The sequence below is a fragment of the Mobula birostris genome, chromosome 5 (assembly GCF_030028105.1).
Source record: "Mobula birostris isolate sMobBir1 chromosome 5, sMobBir1.hap1, whole genome shotgun sequence".
NCBI lineage: Eukaryota > Metazoa > Chordata > Chondrichthyes > Myliobatiformes > Myliobatidae > Mobula > Mobula birostris.
This window is the reverse complement of record NC_092374.1, coordinates 125,658,623-125,678,440: the sequence shown is the minus strand read 5'-3', so window position 1 is coordinate 125,678,440 and position 19,818 is coordinate 125,658,623. Positions and strand designations below refer to the sequence as shown.

The 19,818-nt window shown below is 40.6% G+C and overlaps 1 protein-coding gene across 1 annotated transcript in view; it reads right to left on the bottom strand.

Moving 5' to 3' along the window:
* The window catches only part of acvr2aa (activin A receptor type 2Aa), a 146,878-nt gene extending 133,772 nt beyond the window's left edge, over nt 1–13,106 (bottom strand). Inside the window, exon 1 of the mRNA XM_072258626.1 lies at nt 12,640–13,106. Within this exon, the coding sequence (XP_072114727.1) occupies nt 12,640–12,694 (55 nt within the window). The 5' untranslated portion in view covers nt 12,695–13,106. The remainder of the gene's footprint in view (nt 1–12,639) is intronic.
* Between the last annotated feature and the right edge of the window lie 6,712 nt (nt 13,107–19,818).

The following is a 19,818-nucleotide window of genomic DNA, read 5'->3' as shown; positions in this document are numbered from 1 at the left end:
ATCCCTAATTTCTCTTGTCAGCCACGGGTGCACTATCTTCCTTGATTTATTCTTTTGCCAAACTGGGATGAACAATTGTTGTAGTTCATCCATGCAATCTTTAAATGCTTGCCATTGCATATCCACCGTCAATCCTTTAAGTGTCATTTGCCAGTCTATCTTAGCTAATTCACGTCTCATACCTTCAAAGTTACCCCTCTTTAAGTTCAGAACCTTTGTTTCTGAATTAACTATGTCACTCTCCATCTTAATGAAGAATTCCACCATATTATGGTCACTCTTACCCAAGGGGCCTCTCACGACAAGATTGCTAATTAACCCTTCCTCATTGCTCAAAACCCAGTCCAGAATAGCCTGCTCTCTAGTTGGTTCCTCCACATGTTGGTTCAAAAAACCATCCCGCATACATTCCAAGAAATCCTCTTCCTCAGCACCTTTACCAATTTGGTTCACCCAATCTACATGTAGATTGAAGTCACCCATTATAACTGCTGTTCCTTTATTGCACACGTTTCTAATTTCCTGTTTAATACCATCTCCGACCTCACTACTACTGTTAGGTGGCCTGTACACAACTCCCACCAGCGTTTTCTGCCCCTTAGTGTTACGCAGCTCTACCCATATCGATTCCACATCTTCCCGGCTTATGTCCTTCCTTTCTATTGCGTTAATCTCATCTTTAACCAGCAACGCCACCCCACCTCCTTTTCTTTCATGTCTATCCCTCCTGAATATTGAATATCCCTGAACGTTGAGCTCCCATCCTTGGTCACCCTGGAGCCATGTCTCTGTGATCCCAACTATATCATAATCATTAATAACAATCTGCACTTTCAATTCATCCACCTTGTTACGAATGCTCCTTGCATTGACACACAAAGCCTTCAGGCGCTCTTTTACAACTCTCTTAGCCCTTACACAATTATGTTGAAAAGTGGCCCTTTTTAATGCTTGCCCTGGATTTGTCGGCCTGCCACTTTTACTTTTCTCCTTAGTACTTTTTGCTTCCATCCTCACTTTACACCCCTCTGTCTCTCTGCACTCGTTCCCATCCCCCTGTTGTGAACTAACCTCCTCTCGCCTAGCCTCTTTAATTTGATTCCCACCCCCCAACCATCCTAGTTTAAAGTCACCTCAGCAGCCCTCGCTAATCTCCCTGCCAGGATATTGGTCCCCCTAGGATTCAAGTGTAACCCGTCCTTCTTGTACAGGTCACACCTGCGCCAAAAGAGGTCCCAATGATCCAAAAACTTGAATCCCTGCCCCCTGCTCCAATCCCTCAACCACGCATTTATCCTCCACCTCATCGCATTCCTACTCTCACTGTCGCGCGGCACAGGCAGTAATCCCGAGATTACTACCTTTGCGGTCCTTTTTCTCAACTCCCTTCCTAGCTCCCTATATTCTCCTTTCAGGACCTCATCCCTTTTCCTACCTATGTCATTGGTACCTATATGTACCACGACCTCTGGCTCTTCACCCTCCCACTTCAGGATATCTTGGACACGATCAGAAATATCCCGGACCCTGGCACCAGGGAGGCAAACTACCATCCGGGTCTTTGGACTGCGTCCACAGAATCGCCTATCTGACCCCCTTACTATCGAGTTCCCTATCACAACTGCCCTCCTCTTCCTTGCCCTACCCTTCTGAGCTACAGGGCCAGACTCTGTGCCAAGGCTGAAGTGGCAAAAATTAAGAGCATCACATGCCAAGCATGAAATCGAAATGCTAATGGAGAAAGCACGTACAGAGGCTACACTGAATGCACTCAAGGAGGAGCACGAAGCTGAGGCTGCCCGTAGCAGAGTCAAAGGTGTATGAAGCAGCAGCCTTAGACAATGGTGGTCATCTCTGAGAAGGTGACTGAAGAACTGACCAATGGTGCAAGCCCTCTAATATGACATGGCTGCTCAACAGAGGATGAAATCAAAGTACCAAAGATAAGAACCAGTTTCCTGTGATGCTTCACATCAGATCTTCACCCAGTTCTCCTCCTGAACTTGCATCCTCTGCTTCAGATTCAAACCTAAAGAAAAATGAACCATCATTTAAGGTGGAAAGTGAGACGTGTTTAAAATCACCCAATTTGAAAATACACAGGTGTTCACCACTTAATAAGAGCACTGAACAGTGCACGGAATGCATCAGTAGTTCATCTTTCCACAGAAGCTACCACAGAACCAACTGCACAGCCCTCCCTCGCTGCACCAGGCTGTGGTGATAAATCGCTGTTGGACAATAATTTGAGTGAGATGCTAAGTCTGACCAGAGAAACCCTGAGGCAGAGTCAGTCCACTTGTGGACTTGACAATCATCCGTATAGCGGTGGAGAATCTGTACAGGTGGCAAGGAGAACTGGAGAACAGTAACAATATCTTGCAGAACAAGGATGGGCACACAGTGCAGCAAGCAGCGGTGGTCTCCAGGAAACCGAGCCAAGAAACTATTGACACACCGGAAGAACTAGACCCAGATACAGCTGTAAATTCAGGGCCAACACCTTGGGCTACTGGTTCCAGCACATCCGCAGAACACGCGGGGACCAAGCTGAGCATCCATCAGATATAGATACTTCCCCGTACGTTCCAAAGAAACTTCAGAAGTTACTGGAAACAAAGCCAATAGATTTGTTGCGGAGTCAATAAAGTGGAGGTCTGCTGTCCTGACGAAGTGTCTCGGCCTGAAACGTCGACTGCACCTCTTCCTACAGATGCTGCCTGGCCTGCTGCGTTCACCAGCAACTTTGATGTGTGTTGTCTGCTTACCCCTGCCGACTCTCATTGACTTCAATTGTAGTCCCAACAACAGGGATGAAATCCCAACCCATTAAGCCGCACACAGTTGTTCACATCTGAAGGACATCGTTGACAAAATCCCCTTACTTCACTCTTCCACTGAGATTCTCCTGTTGCTGGGCAGAGACACTATCTGCGCACATAAGGTATGTGAACAGCACAACAGTCAGCACGACACACCTTATGCCCAATGACTGGACCTGGGTTGGATCACAGCCTGCCACGACGGTGCTCATCAGACCACTATCATTGCATTTAAGACTAACGTCCTGAAGGATGGGCACCTAAGTCATTTCAGAGCTCGGCACATTTGTAGGCAACCTCTCAGCACAGAGTGCTTGAATTGCTAGAGGTTAGAATTCTTCTTGTTCGAAGACAGGTGTATGAAAAGAAATCACAAAGCAGGAACTTCTCACAAAGCAAAGTCTCCTTGGCAAATGTTGTCCCTTTATTGGATCTGAGGGGCTACAGTGCATTGGAGGACATATTAAGAAGGCACAACTCACTTCTGAGGAAACTCATTCATTCATCATCTTGGGTAAGCATCATGTAACCTTTTGGCCCATCAGATTTTACCATGGAAAAGAATGTCATCATGGCCGACATTTTACTAAGGAGCTGTAAGAGCAGCAGGTTTACGGATTGTTGGAGGAAAGCAAACAATCAGTAGCCTAGGCTACATTTGTGTGACACATCACAAGCTGTGAGGTAGACAGCAGGAACATAAGGTTCATTTGAACACAGACCCAGCGTTTAAGCATGTGAGTTTAGAGGTGTTTGGCCCATAGTCCATCAATTCACAGAAAACACGAGGGTCATGCAAATTCTAAACATTGGGCTGTTATTTTTACATGCACGAGCACACACGCTATTCGCATCAAAGTGATCAAATAAATGGACTCATTCAGCTTCATCAATGCCCTCTGCTGTCTCTTCACAATCAGGGGACCAGTGACGCAGTTAAGGTCTGACCATGGGACCAATTTCACTGGAGCTGGTAGAGAGCTTCAAATTGATCCCATATGCTGCAAAGACAACTATGTGAGTAACTATCTTTCCAATCAAAGTCAAACATGGATTTTCAAACCCCCCCCCCACCCCACCTAGTTTCACATAGAGGATGATTCTTAGGAAAGGACAACTAGCATCACATGTCGGATTTTCAATGCAATGCTCCTTAAAGTGGGCCTTTGAAGCTCACATGCTAAATCCTGACAACCTTCATGGCTGAGGTTACAGCTACTGTAAACTTCAGTCTGTACATATCCAGACGAGCATCATATATTGATGCCTGCTCTGCTCCTCCTGTTGCGCTAGGTCACTTTAACAATGCTAACCAATACAGACAGGAAGGGAGGGAGGTCCAGAGTTTGGCCAAAACCCTTTGGCTAAAGTGGTGGAGAGAGAACATTACCAATCTCCAGAGTCGGAGAAAATGGGAAAACTATTAGGGTTAGTCACACAAATCTTCGAGTGAAGATGGGAAAATTAGGAAAATTGAAGAGAGAACATTAAAGATGGCATAGTAAGACTTTTTTTTAGACCAGTCTCTGAAACCATCCATTCTTTTCCCACAGACTTAATGAAATGAGGATTTGATATTTAGTTTCAGTAGTTGAGTTTGACATCACAGACGTCAAGCAGAGAGCGTTCTGCTTCTAGAGGTGCCGTTCATGTTGTATGTAGTTTATTTTGCGCAAACATCACTTGCTGTTTGTAAGCTTCTCCACCCCACATCATTCCCTGCACGGGTCAATTTGGATTTTGACTTGAAGCAAACACAGTAGAAAGACATCCATCTCCATCCACTCTTTATTTGCCCTTGAAACAGCAATACCTGTGAGTTTTAAGTTATCTTAATATCGGTAAATATTTGGTAGATGTAAATAAAGGAAGTATTATGTTTATCATTATTAGGCTAATGTTGCGCCCCTTTTTCACTCTAGTCCATGACTATAGAATGTTGCATGTGTGTCTCAACTTGTTTAACGCTGATCATGAGAATAATCAATAATTGGTATATTCAGGCTTGACATGATTCTGTATTGAATTTAATCTGTATTTTACTTAACTTTCTGAAGTTTCACAAAGTATCTCATGAAAAATCCTTAAAACTCCAGAAGAAAGCTTCCGATGCTCAGGTGATATTTGAGAAGGAATTCAATTCCCAACTTGGCTTTGTATGCAATGTACCTCAGGGCAGTAGATTCCTTCCACGCCATACATTCTATCTGCTCCCCCTTCCACTGAGCAGAAGATACAAAAGCCTAAAGCATGTACGTCCAGCTTCTATCCCACTTTTATAAGACTGTTGCACACTGAAGATCAGTAATAGCATTTTCTCCTCACTGACACATTTCAAGGTTATATTGTTATGCCACTACTCTACATTCTCTAAACTCACAGCACAAACACCATGTATAATTCATCAACGTTGTTGAAGAAGAGATGACAACAAGTGAAATAGACTGGCTGGTTAAATGGTATTGCCACAAGCTTACACTCAAAATCAGCAAGACCCAAGATACGATTCTGAATTTCAAGAAGTTGGGAGAACACACAACAGTCTTCCTTGAAGGATCTGTGGTGGAAAAGGTGAGCAGCTTCAAGTTCCTGGGTATCAACATCACAGAGGACCATCTTGGGCCCAAGACATTGATATAATCACAAAGGTAGCACAGCAGCAGCTCTACTTCATGAGCAGTTTAACGAGATTCAGTATGTCATCAAAGATTCATGTAGATTTCTACAGATGTATGGTGGAGAGTATTCTAATTGGCTACATCACTGCCTACTATGAAACATCCAACATGCAGGATCAAAAGATGCTGTAGAGGGTTATAAATTCTGCCATCTCCATCATGAGAACACCCTCCCCTCCACTGAGGACATCTTGAAAAGACAGTGTCTCAAGAATGTGGCACCCATTACTAAGGACCCTCACTATATGGGACATACCTTCTCGCTACTACTACTGGGGAGGAGGTACAAGAGCCCGAGGATCCACACTCAATGCTTTAGGAACCACTTCTTCCACTCCACCGTCAGATTTCTGAACAGTCCATGAACCAATGAACATTACTTTGTTATTCCTCTTTTGCACTAATTATACTTGTAGATTATCATAAGTTTTGTGTCTTGCACACACTACTGCAAATCAAATTTCATGACATTTCAATGATAATAAATCTGATTCTGAACATTTGACCTCATAATCTAACTGGATATGGTCCTTGCACTTTACTGTCTACCTGCATGTCAATTTCTCTCTAATTGTAGCACTACATTCTGCATTCCACTACATTATTACCTCAATGTATACATTTTAAAATTACCTGCAAGGATTACATGCAAAACAAAGTTTTTCTTCTGTATCTCAGTAGATGCGACAAGAACTGCCAGCGTAAGAAAAATGTTCCAAAAACACATTTGCAGAAAGAGAAAGTTCCTCTACTTCAAAGTTTAATTGTTTTTCTTCCCTCAAATCCTACCTGGCCTGCCGAAAGTTCTAACATTTTCAGTTACTAGCAGCTGCTGTTCCTCTTTCATTTACAAAATGGTCAACATTATTTGATACTTGCTCCTTTAGCCACTTCCACCATGAGCTAATGCTCACCTACAGTTGTGAAACAAGATCACCAAGTAACACAATAGGGTGGGAAAAAAAACACCTTTACTTTTGCAGCTTAGACTATCTAAAATACAAGTTGCTACTGAAACATAAAATTCCATTCCTAAAATTCATGAAGGAGGGAATTTAACCTATATACTGTGCATGTTAGTAGTTTAAATGCAAATCATTTTGGGTTTGAGGATTTTCTAGAATGTTCTATTGCAATCAATTGTTTACTCTGCTGGATTTATACCAAAGGCAATAGAGAAAATAGATCTGTACTTGTATAGCATTTTTCAACAATATTTAACTATTGAGCAAACCGTTCAACATGCATACGGCGTTCAAGGAACAAAGCAGTATTAGCTAACAAAAAAAAGTGATAAGCCACTAAAGATGTTGGAACACATAAAAAGCTTTGCACAGAAGACTTGGCTATTATAAACAGAAATCAAATTAAAGGACCACAGCTACCTACAGATCTGAAAGTGACAAAGAGCCAATGACTTGATCTGAAAACAGGAATGGTCATTTTACAACCAAGGCATTGAGTTGATGGGGGAATTTGGTGCGATTGAAAGCACTGGTTTTGGATTTTGAATGAGGGAAGCTATGAAGCTATAAAAGCATAGAAAGGGGGCAATTTTTGAATAAGCAAGGCTAGAAGCAAAGGCATGGAAAGCGATTCAGGAAAAGATACTCAGAGCAGGACCAGGCAACGTTATACTGATGGTAAACATACTCTTAGTGATGGCACAGGTGTTAGCTTTGAAACAACTTGGTGTTAAATTAACACCAAGGTTGTGAACACACCGGCTCTTTTGCATTCATAGGGATGGAGCAAGTCAGTGTTTAGGGCACAAAGTTTGTTCCGGGGGCAAAAAACCCCTATTTTAATATACTCAGTGTTCCTTTGAAAGACATGTCCAAAATCCTGTGCTGAATTTAATAAGCAAGCAGTCTGATAATTTGGAAAGATTGCAGAAGGGTCATGAGAAACAATTGAAGGTTAAATCTGGGTACCATTAGCACACATGAAAAATATACTTTTGGATAATACTGCTGACAGTGCGTGTACATAAGAAAGCCGACCACAGTCAAATTCTTTAGGGCACCAGAGCTAATAATGACAGCTTGTGAAAAGATGCCAGCTATGACAACCATGCTAATAGACAAGTGAAATCCTATTTTGCTGTACCAGAGGAAATTGATATTGTCTTAGAAAGTGCAGGGATAAATTAATTTCATCACAATCATACAGGATGCCATTACTGGTTTACTTTGGAGCAGTTCCCATACTGCTGTAGTAGAGGAAATGTTGGAGGTTACATGTTCAAGGCCTACAGATGGGAGTTTGAAAATGGGCTAGTAGAATGAAGGCCTGAAGAGTTATGCAAGCAGCAGCAACAGGATTTAAGAGAGACAAGCACTACTAATATCAGTTCATAAGAATCATAGAAAGCTGCTAAATCATAGAAAGATGCAACTTCAATATTTCAGTCGTAAGCAGCTCAAAGCGATAGGTGGATCTTACAGACGAGCTGAAAGGGCCTGAAAGGACACAGGAGAGAAAGGCAAGTTTGAAATCAAGGCCAGTCAATACTAAAAGATTAGGTTTATACAGTCACAGTCTTGTGACAAAATTCTCAAAGCTTCTTGACATTGTGACTAGAGACAAGGGTTTTTGAAATTCTAGAACCTTGAGCCTTTACAGTCAACAAAATGTTTTAATTGCCATCACTATTATTTTACACTTAAGTAGTACCTTTCATGGGCTTCGGTCACTGCAATATGTTTCAGAGCATATGCAAATTTTTTTTGAAGCGCAGTCATTGTTGTAATTCAGCTTGTTCTGCATTAATATTGCACGTTTGTTCTGGACAGAGTTTGCCATTTCTGATGTCAAAAGTTGTATCCCACACAAAAACCTCCACATGGACAATTTGAATTGTATGCAATGTCTAGTTGGACTAATGAGTATTGATTAGGAAGAAACTCATTTTGGAGAAGAGTGTCAAAATTGAAAATATACATAAAAAAGAGAAACTAGATCTTTAATTTAAAAAATTGAAACTGCAAGCCACAACCTTTAAAGTTTAGAAGTGCATTTTTATTAAGAACTTCCACTGAATTGTGAATACATCATTCTAAATTAGTGACAGATTCTCTCTCAATTTTAATCCTTTGACACATTATAGGACCTCTCCACAATAAAGGAAGGCAGACAGAATTGGTATAGGTTTCCATCACAGTTCAGACAGCGGCACTGCAAGATCACTGCAATTCTCCACTGACTACACTTTTTACGAGTTTTGTTTTTTTCTAAAAAAGTTTATAATTTGAATTTCATCATGTAATTCTATAACAGTGGATTACATACTTTTATTTCTGACTTCATATCAAATATGGGATATTTTTGGATTTTATATTGAATACTTTATGAATGCAAACAAGAGAGAAACTACAGATGCTAGAAATCCAAGCAACACATGCACAAAATGCTGAAGGAACTCAGCAGGCCAGGCAGCAGCTATGGAATAAAGTACAGTGGACTATACTTTTTTCCTTAAATGCTACCTGGCTTGCTGAGTTCCTCCAGCACTTTTGTGTGTTACTTTACTAATGCAGTTGGGAAACCTCTCAGACTGCAGGGGCAAAAAAGAAGTTTACTAGGATGATTTGAATTCAGATTTCACAAGTAAACATTAAATACAGTGGATTCTAGTTAATTGGGACACATGGGGACCACTACAATTTTGGACCAATTAAGCAGCTACCCAAATTAGCCAAAGTTTCATTGAAATAGTTTAAAAAGCATATAAAAAAAGACAACCTACCATTTAAATGAGTAACAAACTAGGTAATTAAATGAAATATAGAACAAATTAGAACAGTACCAATACTACTACAGTACTATAAAATTGTATTAATTCATAACAGTTATAGAAGGTGAGCACACTACAGTGTTCTTTTGGTTAACTGTAAATGAACAGGCACAGACATCTAGTACAGACTCTCTTCATATAATGCTTTCAACGAATGCATCGTCCAAATCTTAATTTTCATTGTAACATTCGAGATGATTGTTGATACCTTCAAATTCTTTGTAGTTCCTAACTTGAAATAGTGACATTGTTTCATTTTCACTCCCAGCAGTTTCTGGCACCTCCAAGCCTCAATGCTTGAAACCGCAGTGAGCAAGAACAGTTCTGAATTGTCTTACTGCTCATTTCTTGCTGACTATCAGTGACAAAAATCACTGCTTTTTGAACAGAAACACAAGCAACTATCTCTACTTAGAAACTGCTTGCTCTAAGCACTGCGTAGTGTCCACTAGCCACACAGGCATGCGACTGACACTAGTTTTCTAACTGTTTCTACTGTTTCAGCAACAGTATCTGTCCCAATTAAGCAACACAGTGTCCCAAATAAACAAAGGGAATCCTGGCTATTTTCTCAATTAGTTTTTGTTCTTTAAAGTTGTCTGAAATAAGTGGCTGCCCTGATTAACGGTAATCTACTATAGTCTAAACACAGCTCTTTTTCAAGGACATAACTAAAGCCAACCCTAAAGGCAAATTACTAATACGTGCAATGGAACTGGTAGCAAACAATGTTTGATGAACACAAGTATCTACTACCATGGATAGTTATAGATCTGTTAGTCTAACTCCTTATGACAACTGTTGTAATTACATTGATAAGAATTTCACAACACGCTACCCATTCTCCCACTCAAACAAATTAGATGCCGAGGCAAAACAAGTACTTAATCAGTTTAGTTTAAAACATTATGAGTTTTGTAATACAATAAATTGCAACAGATAGAAAAGTGTGCAAACACATCTTTCATTACTTGGCGAGCCATAATTTGACACCATTTCAACTGTGTAGTTTGAAGTTTCAGTAACTAAAGTTGCTTTAAAACAGAATGCCATTCATTACAAAGATAAACATGATGGATATAGTTTGATCTGATTTTAATTACTCACACGAAAATTTGCACGAAGGTACCACAATATCATAATTGCATTCATATACCTGACTAACTTTAGTTAAAATTTCCACGTTCATTCAAGAGCAGAGCCAAAGAATCTTTCAAAACTGGTACATGATACAGGAAAACACCAGACGCCAACTAAATCAAGTTAAAAATAACTGGATGTAATGCACATGCATAGAAGTTTAACAGCAATTTAAACACTGATAAACAATATCTACATAAAGTGTAAATCACGGACACTTAACTCGTCGATCAGATTTAGAGTGCTATCGAAGTAAACCAGATTAAATGATGCAACGCAATGAATCCGTTTCATAAGCACTAAAATGTCTCTGACCTGCTTTCCCTCCCTCCCTACATAATGCAAACTTTATTATCAATTACACAGAATATTCCGTTTCAAATTTTCAGTTAAAATCAAAACTGCGGCCTACTATTTTCGTTACTCAAGCGAAAAGCTATATATTTAAACTGTCCAGGTATAACAGAAGGGCCTAAATCGAAACAGTATTTATGCATACGCCACCTCGAAAAGTTACAACTGTTCTCCAACATTAAAAAGTGGAATGAAACAGATAATAATTAACATAAACTTCCAATGTAAATTTTTTGTTCAGTTCAATAACTACAAGTGTGGAAATCATCATCGTTTTGGTCTGACAACCTGGACACGATATTGTTACTTCCATAAATCAAATAATCTACTGGAATTGCAAGCAAATCCAGATCGCTAAAAACTTGGCTCCCCTCGTTTTGTAGTGATTTTACATTTATCTTTGTATTTCAAAAAATGTTCTAGATCTCACGCAAATAATGGAATAATCTTCAATAGCTGTTGCAGTCAGATACGCCCATTTTTAAAAGTTAAAATATTGTAATATTGCATCCGTGCGATATTTTGTGCGCTGTCAGCATCTACAATTAGTTTTAACCACGCTTTCTTCCGAGCGTGGACCCGTCCCTAAACACTGCAGAGGCTTCATCTCTTTGGCAGACGCCAGGAACTGGAATTCTTAAGGATTTATGGCTATCGTCTTACAATTAGGGATTCAAAAGTACTTCCAAATAGTGATCAAATGGACTACAGAGAAGCAAAAAAAAAGTACCGGGAATATAACATTAAACGGCGTATTGATACTGACTTTCGTCTCATCAATTTCTTTTGCATTTAATGTACACATGAAACATGTTGATACAAATGGGGCATTGCACCCATTCAGCACTGACCTAATAAAATTCAACAAAAAACCTTGACTGTTTACGCTACGACAGATCGAGACCATAACACACGTTTTAAGCAGAAAAAAGTGCGATATTTACAAAGCAAAATTATTGAAATATTAAAATTAACAATGAATTAATTCTGACCAGTTGCAATGCGGGTCGTGAGAAGCTTTCTTTGAACAACAGCACAAATCCCTTTAATGAAAAGAAGAAACCATCTAATATACCGAAGACTAACTTATTTAAAATAATTATAACATTTTTAATGTGGTTTTAGTAAAAGTGCAGTTTCTAGGAGGAGCTCTAAACGCTTTGTAACACTTCCTCTCAATCAAATTTTACAACTCGAGTAATCATAAAATGATTACACTCGGGGGGGGGGGCTGGAAAAATATAAACTTTTCAGAATAGGGTTTCAATAAGGAGAGGAAATGGTTATAACCGTAGATAGTCCAATATTAAGCAAGAAGATGTTGATAACCAATGAAACAGAACTGATCGAATGCGTTCCTTATCAAATGAGAATGCATGTTGGATATTAAAAATCAAATGCTTCACTCTGCAATGAGACCCATCAGGAAGATCGATGACAGCGTGATGGGAAAAAGATTTGTCTTTAGCAGGTTATGAAAGCACGGTGGGTATTCTTATGGATAATACGGCAATGACCAAAAACAGAACCGTTTTGTGAATAAGAACAACTATTCTCAGATATATTTGGCATAACCGAAATATCAGTGCTCATTTAGTAAATTTGCCGGCAACGAACAGTCATTTTGAGCTATAGAGGATGCATATCATTAAAACACACAAACACCGCGCTTCAAAAACTCGCACATGTACGCCACAATTTGACAGAATTTACTCATTGAACAGCAATCACGTTGCACTAAAACTAGGACATTGATATTAGCAACCAAAAGGGATAAAATCCCTTATTTGTAACATTTATAAGCAACCGATTAATTAAAATGAAATCTCCACCAGTCCAAACTACTTACCCGAAGAGCACGATATCAAAAATACAACAAACGCAAGCTTGGTACCAGCTCCCATGGTTCGAGTTTTTGGACAGCTTTAAGAAAATAGACTAATTGAAATAACAACGTTCGCTGTTTCGCTTCCAAAGCAGAGAAAATTCTTTGCGACTCCACCACGTCTCCTGACTAGTTACTGGCTGCGATCCACCTTTTTCTTCCTCAGTGGGCAACTTCATTCACAAAAGATAGGAATTTGAGCAGCTCACACTTTGGTTATTCTTTTTTTTAAAAAATCAACAGAATTAGTTGCGTCGATCAAACACCGTGAAAACAAAAAAAAAACGCAATTCGTATAAATGGATGAGGAAGGATGGAAGAAAAGCCACGGTACAAATCCTCAGCTCCTTTCATGGGAATGGTGTACTCGAAGTCTCCCGGAATTCATAATTAGCAAAGTAGGCCTAAGTCCAAAATGGCGTTGACTTGTTTTTGTTTCCTCCCCCCACCCCCTTTACACTCACCCTGGAGATTTTTTTTAACGAAGGGAGGCTCGCCTCCCAATCAGAGAAGGGGCCGTGGTCTTGATTGACACTCGCATCAAACCATTCAATGACTTGCTTGCGCCTTACGTCACTCTGATTGACATGCTCGCTCCGTCCCGAGATCGTCGACAAAAGGCGCGTTTATTATTGGAAGCGGACCAATCACCTTCCGGCAATAATGGGGAGGGGCTTTGTGTGTGTGTGTGTGTGTGTGTGTGTGTGTGTGTGTGTGTGTGTGTGTGTGTGTGTGTGTGTGTCCCCGCGTCGTCATGTTAACCGGACAAATTCAACCGAACTTGATAGCCGTGAATGTGATTGACATTCACGTGATCCCTTCACAGGGAACTGTGATTTACACTCGTGGAAGTGGATTGGCTGAGCGAGAGGGCCGGGAAATGCCAGATTTACGATAAAGATAATATTAAAGGAATCTGATGACTGGAAGGAAATGATTGCAAAACATGTTTGGGATTGGTGCTGAACATTGGAATGTTGCTACCTCAAGAAAGTGTTGTTGTTACTCAAACGTAATATCAAGAAGTTGCTACTTTTTCCAAAGTATTAGCAATAAAGATCGTTAAAGTTATTGCATCGTGGTTATTATTAGACCAGCCTGAAAACACAATAGCTAGCGTTCTGTTTATTCCTACGTTACATTTTTGTCATCCTGCCGAGTCAGGAGCTGAGCCAAATCAACATTCAGAGTAATAAGATTCCTCGACTAGCTGTCTCTTGTCGAAATACGGTATATTTTTTTCAATGCCAGTACATTGGCTTTAAACGCAACACGTTGCTTTCCTTTACGAAGGAAAGGGTTCGAGAATAATATATACATTGAAAAGCAGACCGAGTTTTAAAATATTTTTATTAGATTTCAAGACTGGACATTCTGGCGCAGGATGTAACCAGAAGGTTATACGTTACTATTTTCTACCTCCAGCTCGAAATTTCCCATACACCGGTTAGGTAGGTTTGTAGGTTTTTGCGGCTTTTTTATGCAAACACAAACTTCTGAGTTTATTTTCTGCTCTTAAAATTCGAAGCAAAGGGTACCGAGAGCAATTGAAAGCCAAACATCAATATAGCTGGTTAGGATCCGTGCAGGTGAGAAATTATGGACACATTTCTCAAAGCTCGTAAACAGATATTTAACGAAAATGCTTACCACGGGTTTAAGTGTTAGGAAGCGATCCGACTCTAGGTCTGTTGAACAAAGAGAACGGGTGCGTGTGATGGGGGAGATAAATTAGAATCCCTGAGAGGGAGCCATTTCCTCAGTTTACCCGGGTCTGGTACTGTACTCTTTGACGGAGTGAATGGGAGAGATTATTTCAGTCTGTGTAGAGGCACAGGTTTGGAACAGTGTTCCTTTTTTTCTGCACTGCAGTTTCTAAAATAAAACGTAAAATGTATTAAGGTGTTATGCTGGATATCGATGACGATGCACTCCAATTCCTCCATTAGCGTGTGCTTCCCGAGAGGACATCTGGAACAGAGGCAGGCAGTCTAGCTGGTTAGACTCTTAGATGGCACAGCGCCTGGACATGTGAGCAACCACCATGGGAAAAGCCTCATGGAGGAATAAATGAGTGTTGGCCAACGGGGTTATCATTGTTCTTTTGTTGCACTCATCCTCAGCGTTTTACACTTCAAAGGCAGTGTTGCTCCACGTAACGCCTCCAGTTGCTATCTGACACCACCCTACAGTAGTTGTGTAATTCCCAGGAGAACGGAGAAACGTCCCTGTATCTGTGAACCGCTATAGATTATAGACCTCATTGGTTACTTTTCACATTCATAAGATCATTGGAAAGTTTGAAAATTTGTTTGTTAGTGTAATCTGTGTGATACTGGATTTTGCAGTTTGGTAGAGTTGCTCTTAACATAACGTTATTACTGCGCAAATGACCAGCGATCGATTCCTGCTGTTTTCTTTTAGGAGTTTGTACAATTCTCCCCGTGACCGCGTGGGTTTCCTCTGGGTGCTCTGGTTTCCTCCCACAGTCCAAAGACGTACCAGTTAGTAGGTTATTAAGTGATGCTGGCTAGTTGGGCTGGAAGGGACAGCTAATGTATCTCTTGTTTGTTTGTTTACCTATCTATCTATATTTTGTTTCAGAAACAATCATGAGAGTACTTTGTAACTTTGTTTTCTCCATCGTGTTTCTTGCAAAATAAGATTAATCCGCATGGTTCTGAAAATCTAAATAGCTATCAAAGTCACAGATACTGTAAAAGGTTTCATAGGTATATTCAATGTCAGAGAAATGTATACAATATACATCCTGAAATTCTTTTTCTTCGCAACCATCCACAAAAACAGAGGAGTGCCCCAAAGAAAGAATGACAGTTAAATGTTAGAACCCCAAAGCCCCCCCCAGCTCCCCTCCGTCCCACGCATAAGCGGCAGCAAGCAACAATTTCCCCTCTCCCCACTGGCAAAAAAAAGCATCAGCACCTGCTACCGAGCACTCAAGCGTGAGCAAAGCAATAGCACTTACAGTTACCCCAAAGACTACATTGTTCACCCGGAATTCGACATACCACAGGCTCTCTCTCTCCCTAATAAGGGAGAAAGATGTCGTGGAAACACTAACTAAGAACACCAGCGTGATTTCAAGTTTTGTTTCAAGAGTTTATTAACATGATATCATGGAGAGTCTGCAGCAGTCTCCACCACCACCAGAACTTCAATTTTAGGTTGTACGGAGCTCATATTTATACAGCAAGACAAACAACTTCACATAACCTTGTTTGGTATCCCATGGTCAGTACAAGATCAATCATTTAAAAGACATGTCAATTATTCTCTCAACGCGAGTCTAACAGTCTTCTTTGTTCCCTGTTACCAGGGCTCATAACTTACCCCCAGACGCATCCTCCCTCCCGGTTCCAGGGGCCTGGTATCTTATTAATTGGAGTTCCTGGTACTGTGTTTATCATCCAAGGTTATTCTCGACATGCATCAGCAATCTTAAACCCAACTGTCCCAGAATGGTCAAATATCCCATCAGTCACTAGTTTTAACCATTTCTACCAAAAAACAGATGTCCCCGTTTTCCCAGCAAGCAGGGAGACGTGACAAACAACCCATTGGTTTACGATGTTAAAAGTCCGTTTTGTTGCTTTTTTCAAGCTCTGTCTCCAAAGATCTCGGGTCTCTGGGCATACAGCCTTAGATATTACGACTCCCCTGATGACACACGGATCTCCTGCCGTGACACTGACTTTCGATCTGCCTGTCTCCAGAGCCCCAAGATCCTACGCCTCCAAAGGCAAGCTAAACTCTTAGGCCGAGCCCTTGGCGTGCCGAACAACAGCTAGTTGTGAAACCCCGAGAGTGGGTCCTATTCCCACAAAGAACCGTAGTCAGCATGTAGCTCCAGGTCAGGATCTTCAAAAGAACACTGAAAGGGAAAAATAGAGATATTAAAGATGGAAATAGATGTTGAATAAATGGAAATAAGTGTTGATCTAGCAGGCCATGCAATGCTATGGATTATTACTAACCCAATAACACATGATTGCATTCACTGTAGACCTCAAGTACATACTGGCTGTGTGGTGAAAAAAAACACAACAGTACCTCTTTCATCTCAGGCAGTTGAAGAAGTTTGATGTGGGTCCCCAAATCCTAAGAAATTTCTACAGGAGCACAATTGAGAGCATCCTGACGAGCTGCATCACTGCCTGGTATGGGAACTGTGCTTCTCTCAATTGCAGGACTCTACAGAGAGTGGTGCGGACAGACCAGCGCATCTGTAGATGTGAACTTCCCACTCTTCAGGTATGATGTTGTGGCCATCACTGAATTGTGGCTGAAGGATGGTTGTAGTTGGGAGCTGAATGTCCAAGATTACAAGTTGTATCGGTGGTATAGGAAGGTAGGCAGAGGGGGAGTGTGGCTCTACTGGTAAAGAATAACATCAAATCTGTAGAAGCATGTGACATAGGATTGGAAGATGTTGAATCCTTGTGGGTTGAGTTAATAAAAAGCAGGGTAAAAGGTCTCTGATGGCAGTTATATACAGGCCTCCCAACAGTAACTAGGAGGTGGACCACAGATTACAACAGGAAATAGAATGGCTTTGGCTACCAGTCTTCTGTTCTTTGAAAATGTATTGGGGATTTAATTTGGAACAATGCATTTCCTAAAAGCTGTTAATCTCAGTCCACAGATGATGCTGGCTTCTGTGGGATGAATGTGAATCAGTAGGTGTGAAGTTTGCATGTAGTTTCAAAGAAAGCATTATCTACACTTAGTAAATATGGAATTGTCCTTTGTGTTTAGCAAATAAATACTGAGCCCTGCGCTGGGCCAGCAGACCTTTCCACCGAATACGTCTCCATATGATGCCTTGTTTTGTCGAATCAAGAAGCTGCTTCATATCTACTAGTAACTCTATCCGGAGATTTCATTCACGCAACAACATTTGGTGTCAGGCATGTTAAAAGGGCAATGTTATGATAGTCATGGAATATTTTAACATGCAGATCGATTGGGAAAATCAGCTTGGTAATTGATCTCAAGAGAGTGAGTTTGTTGAATGCCTAAGAGATGGCGTTTTAGAGCAGTTTTTCATTGAGCCTGCTAGGGGATTAGCTATACTGGATTGGGTGTTATGTAATGAACCAGAGGCGATTAAGTTAAGGTAAAAGAACCCTTAGGAACAGTGATTACAATATGATTGAGTTCAATTCGAAGTTTGACAGAGAGAAATTAAAGACTGACGTAGCAGTATTTCAATGGAGTAAGGGAAATTACTGTGGTATGAGAGAGAAATTGGCCAAAGTAAATTGGAAGGAGTTGCTGGCAGCTTGACAGCAGAGCAGCAATGGCGTATATTTCTGGGAAGAATGAGGAATGTGCCGGACATGTGTATTCCAAAAATGAAGAAATACTCAAATGGCAAAATAGTACAACCATGGCTGATGAGGGAAGTCAAAGCTAATGTGGAAACAAAAGAGAGGGCATACAACAAAGCAAAAATTAGTGGGAAGGTAGAGAATTGTGTAGTTTTTAAAAAACCTACGGGGAGCAACTAAAAGAATCATTAGAAGGGAAAAGATGAAATATGAAAGCAAGCTAGCAAACAATAAAGTTGACAGTAAAAGCTTTTTCAAATATGTAAAAAATAAAAGAGAGATGAGAGTAGATATAAGATTTCTAGAAAATGAGGCAGGAGAAATAATAATAGGGGACAAGAAGATAGCAGATGAACTAAGTGAGTATTTTGTATCAGTCTTCACTGTGGAAGACACCAGCAGTGTGCCAGATGTTGTAATGTGTGAAGGAAGAGAAGTGGGTGCAGTTACTATTACAAGGGAGAAGGTACTCAAAAAGCTGAAAGATCTATAAGTACATAAGTCACCCACACCAGATGAACTGCACTCTAGGGTTCTGCAAGGTTCAAGATTCAGAAAACTTTATTGTCATTCTAACCATCCATCAGCTGTGCAGGGCAGAATGAGACAGCGTTTCTCAGGGGCAGTGCAATCATAACATAATAAATGCAACTTTAAATAACGAACCTAACAATATTTAGTAAAACACAACTGCCACATGTCAGTTAAAATCAGTTATAAGTGTCCAGTGCAAGTTAAAAGTGTTCAAAGCAGAGTCAGATGGAGCAGCTATTTAGCAGTCGGACTGCCTGTGGGAGGAAGCTGTTTAGTAGCCTTGTGGTTTTAGTTTTGATGCTCCTGTAACGTTTGCCTGATGGCAGAAGAACAAACAATTCATGGAGAGGGTGTGAGGGGTCTTTAATGATGTACCGTGTCTTCTGGAGGCATCGACTCTGAAAGAGGTCTTGGACAGAAGGTAGCTTTAGAGATTGTGACGGCATTAGAAATGATCTTTGAAAAATCATTGGACTCTGGCATGGTGCCAAAGGACTGGAAATTTGCAAATGTCACTCCACTTTTTAAGAAAGGAGGAAGGCAGCAGAAAGGAAATTATAGCCCAGTTAGCCTGACCTCAGTGGTTGGGAAGATGTTAGAATCAATTGTTAAAGATGACGTAATGGAGTACTTGGTGATACAGGACAAGATAGGACAAAGTCAGCATTGTTTCCTTCAGGGAAAGTCCTGCCCGACGAACCTGTTGAAAGTAGGATAGATAAAGGATGCAGTGGTTGTTGTATATTTGGACTTTCAGAAGGCCTTTGACAAGGTGCCACACATGAGGCTGCCTACCAAGTTAAGAGCCCATGGTATTACAGGAAAGTTACTAACATGGCTAGAGCATTGGCTGACTGGAAGAAGGCAGTGAGTGGGAATAAAAGGATCCTTCTCTGGTTGGCTGCCAGCGACTAGTAGTGTTCCATAGGGGTTGGTGTTGGGACCACTTCGTTTTATGCTGTATATAAATGATTTAGAGGATGAAATAGATAGCTTTGTTGCCAAGTTTGCAGATGATATGAAGATTGGTGGAGGGGCAGGTAGTGTTGAAGAAACAGGTAGGATGCAAAAGGACTTAGACAGATTAGGAGTTTGAGCAAGAAAGTGGCAAATGAAATATAATGTTGGAAAATGCATGGTTATGCACTTTGGTAGTAGAAATAACTGTCCGAACTATTTTCTAAATGGGAGAAAATCCAAAAATCTGAGATGCAAAGGGACTTGGGAGTCCTTGTGCAGAACACCCTAAAGGTTAACT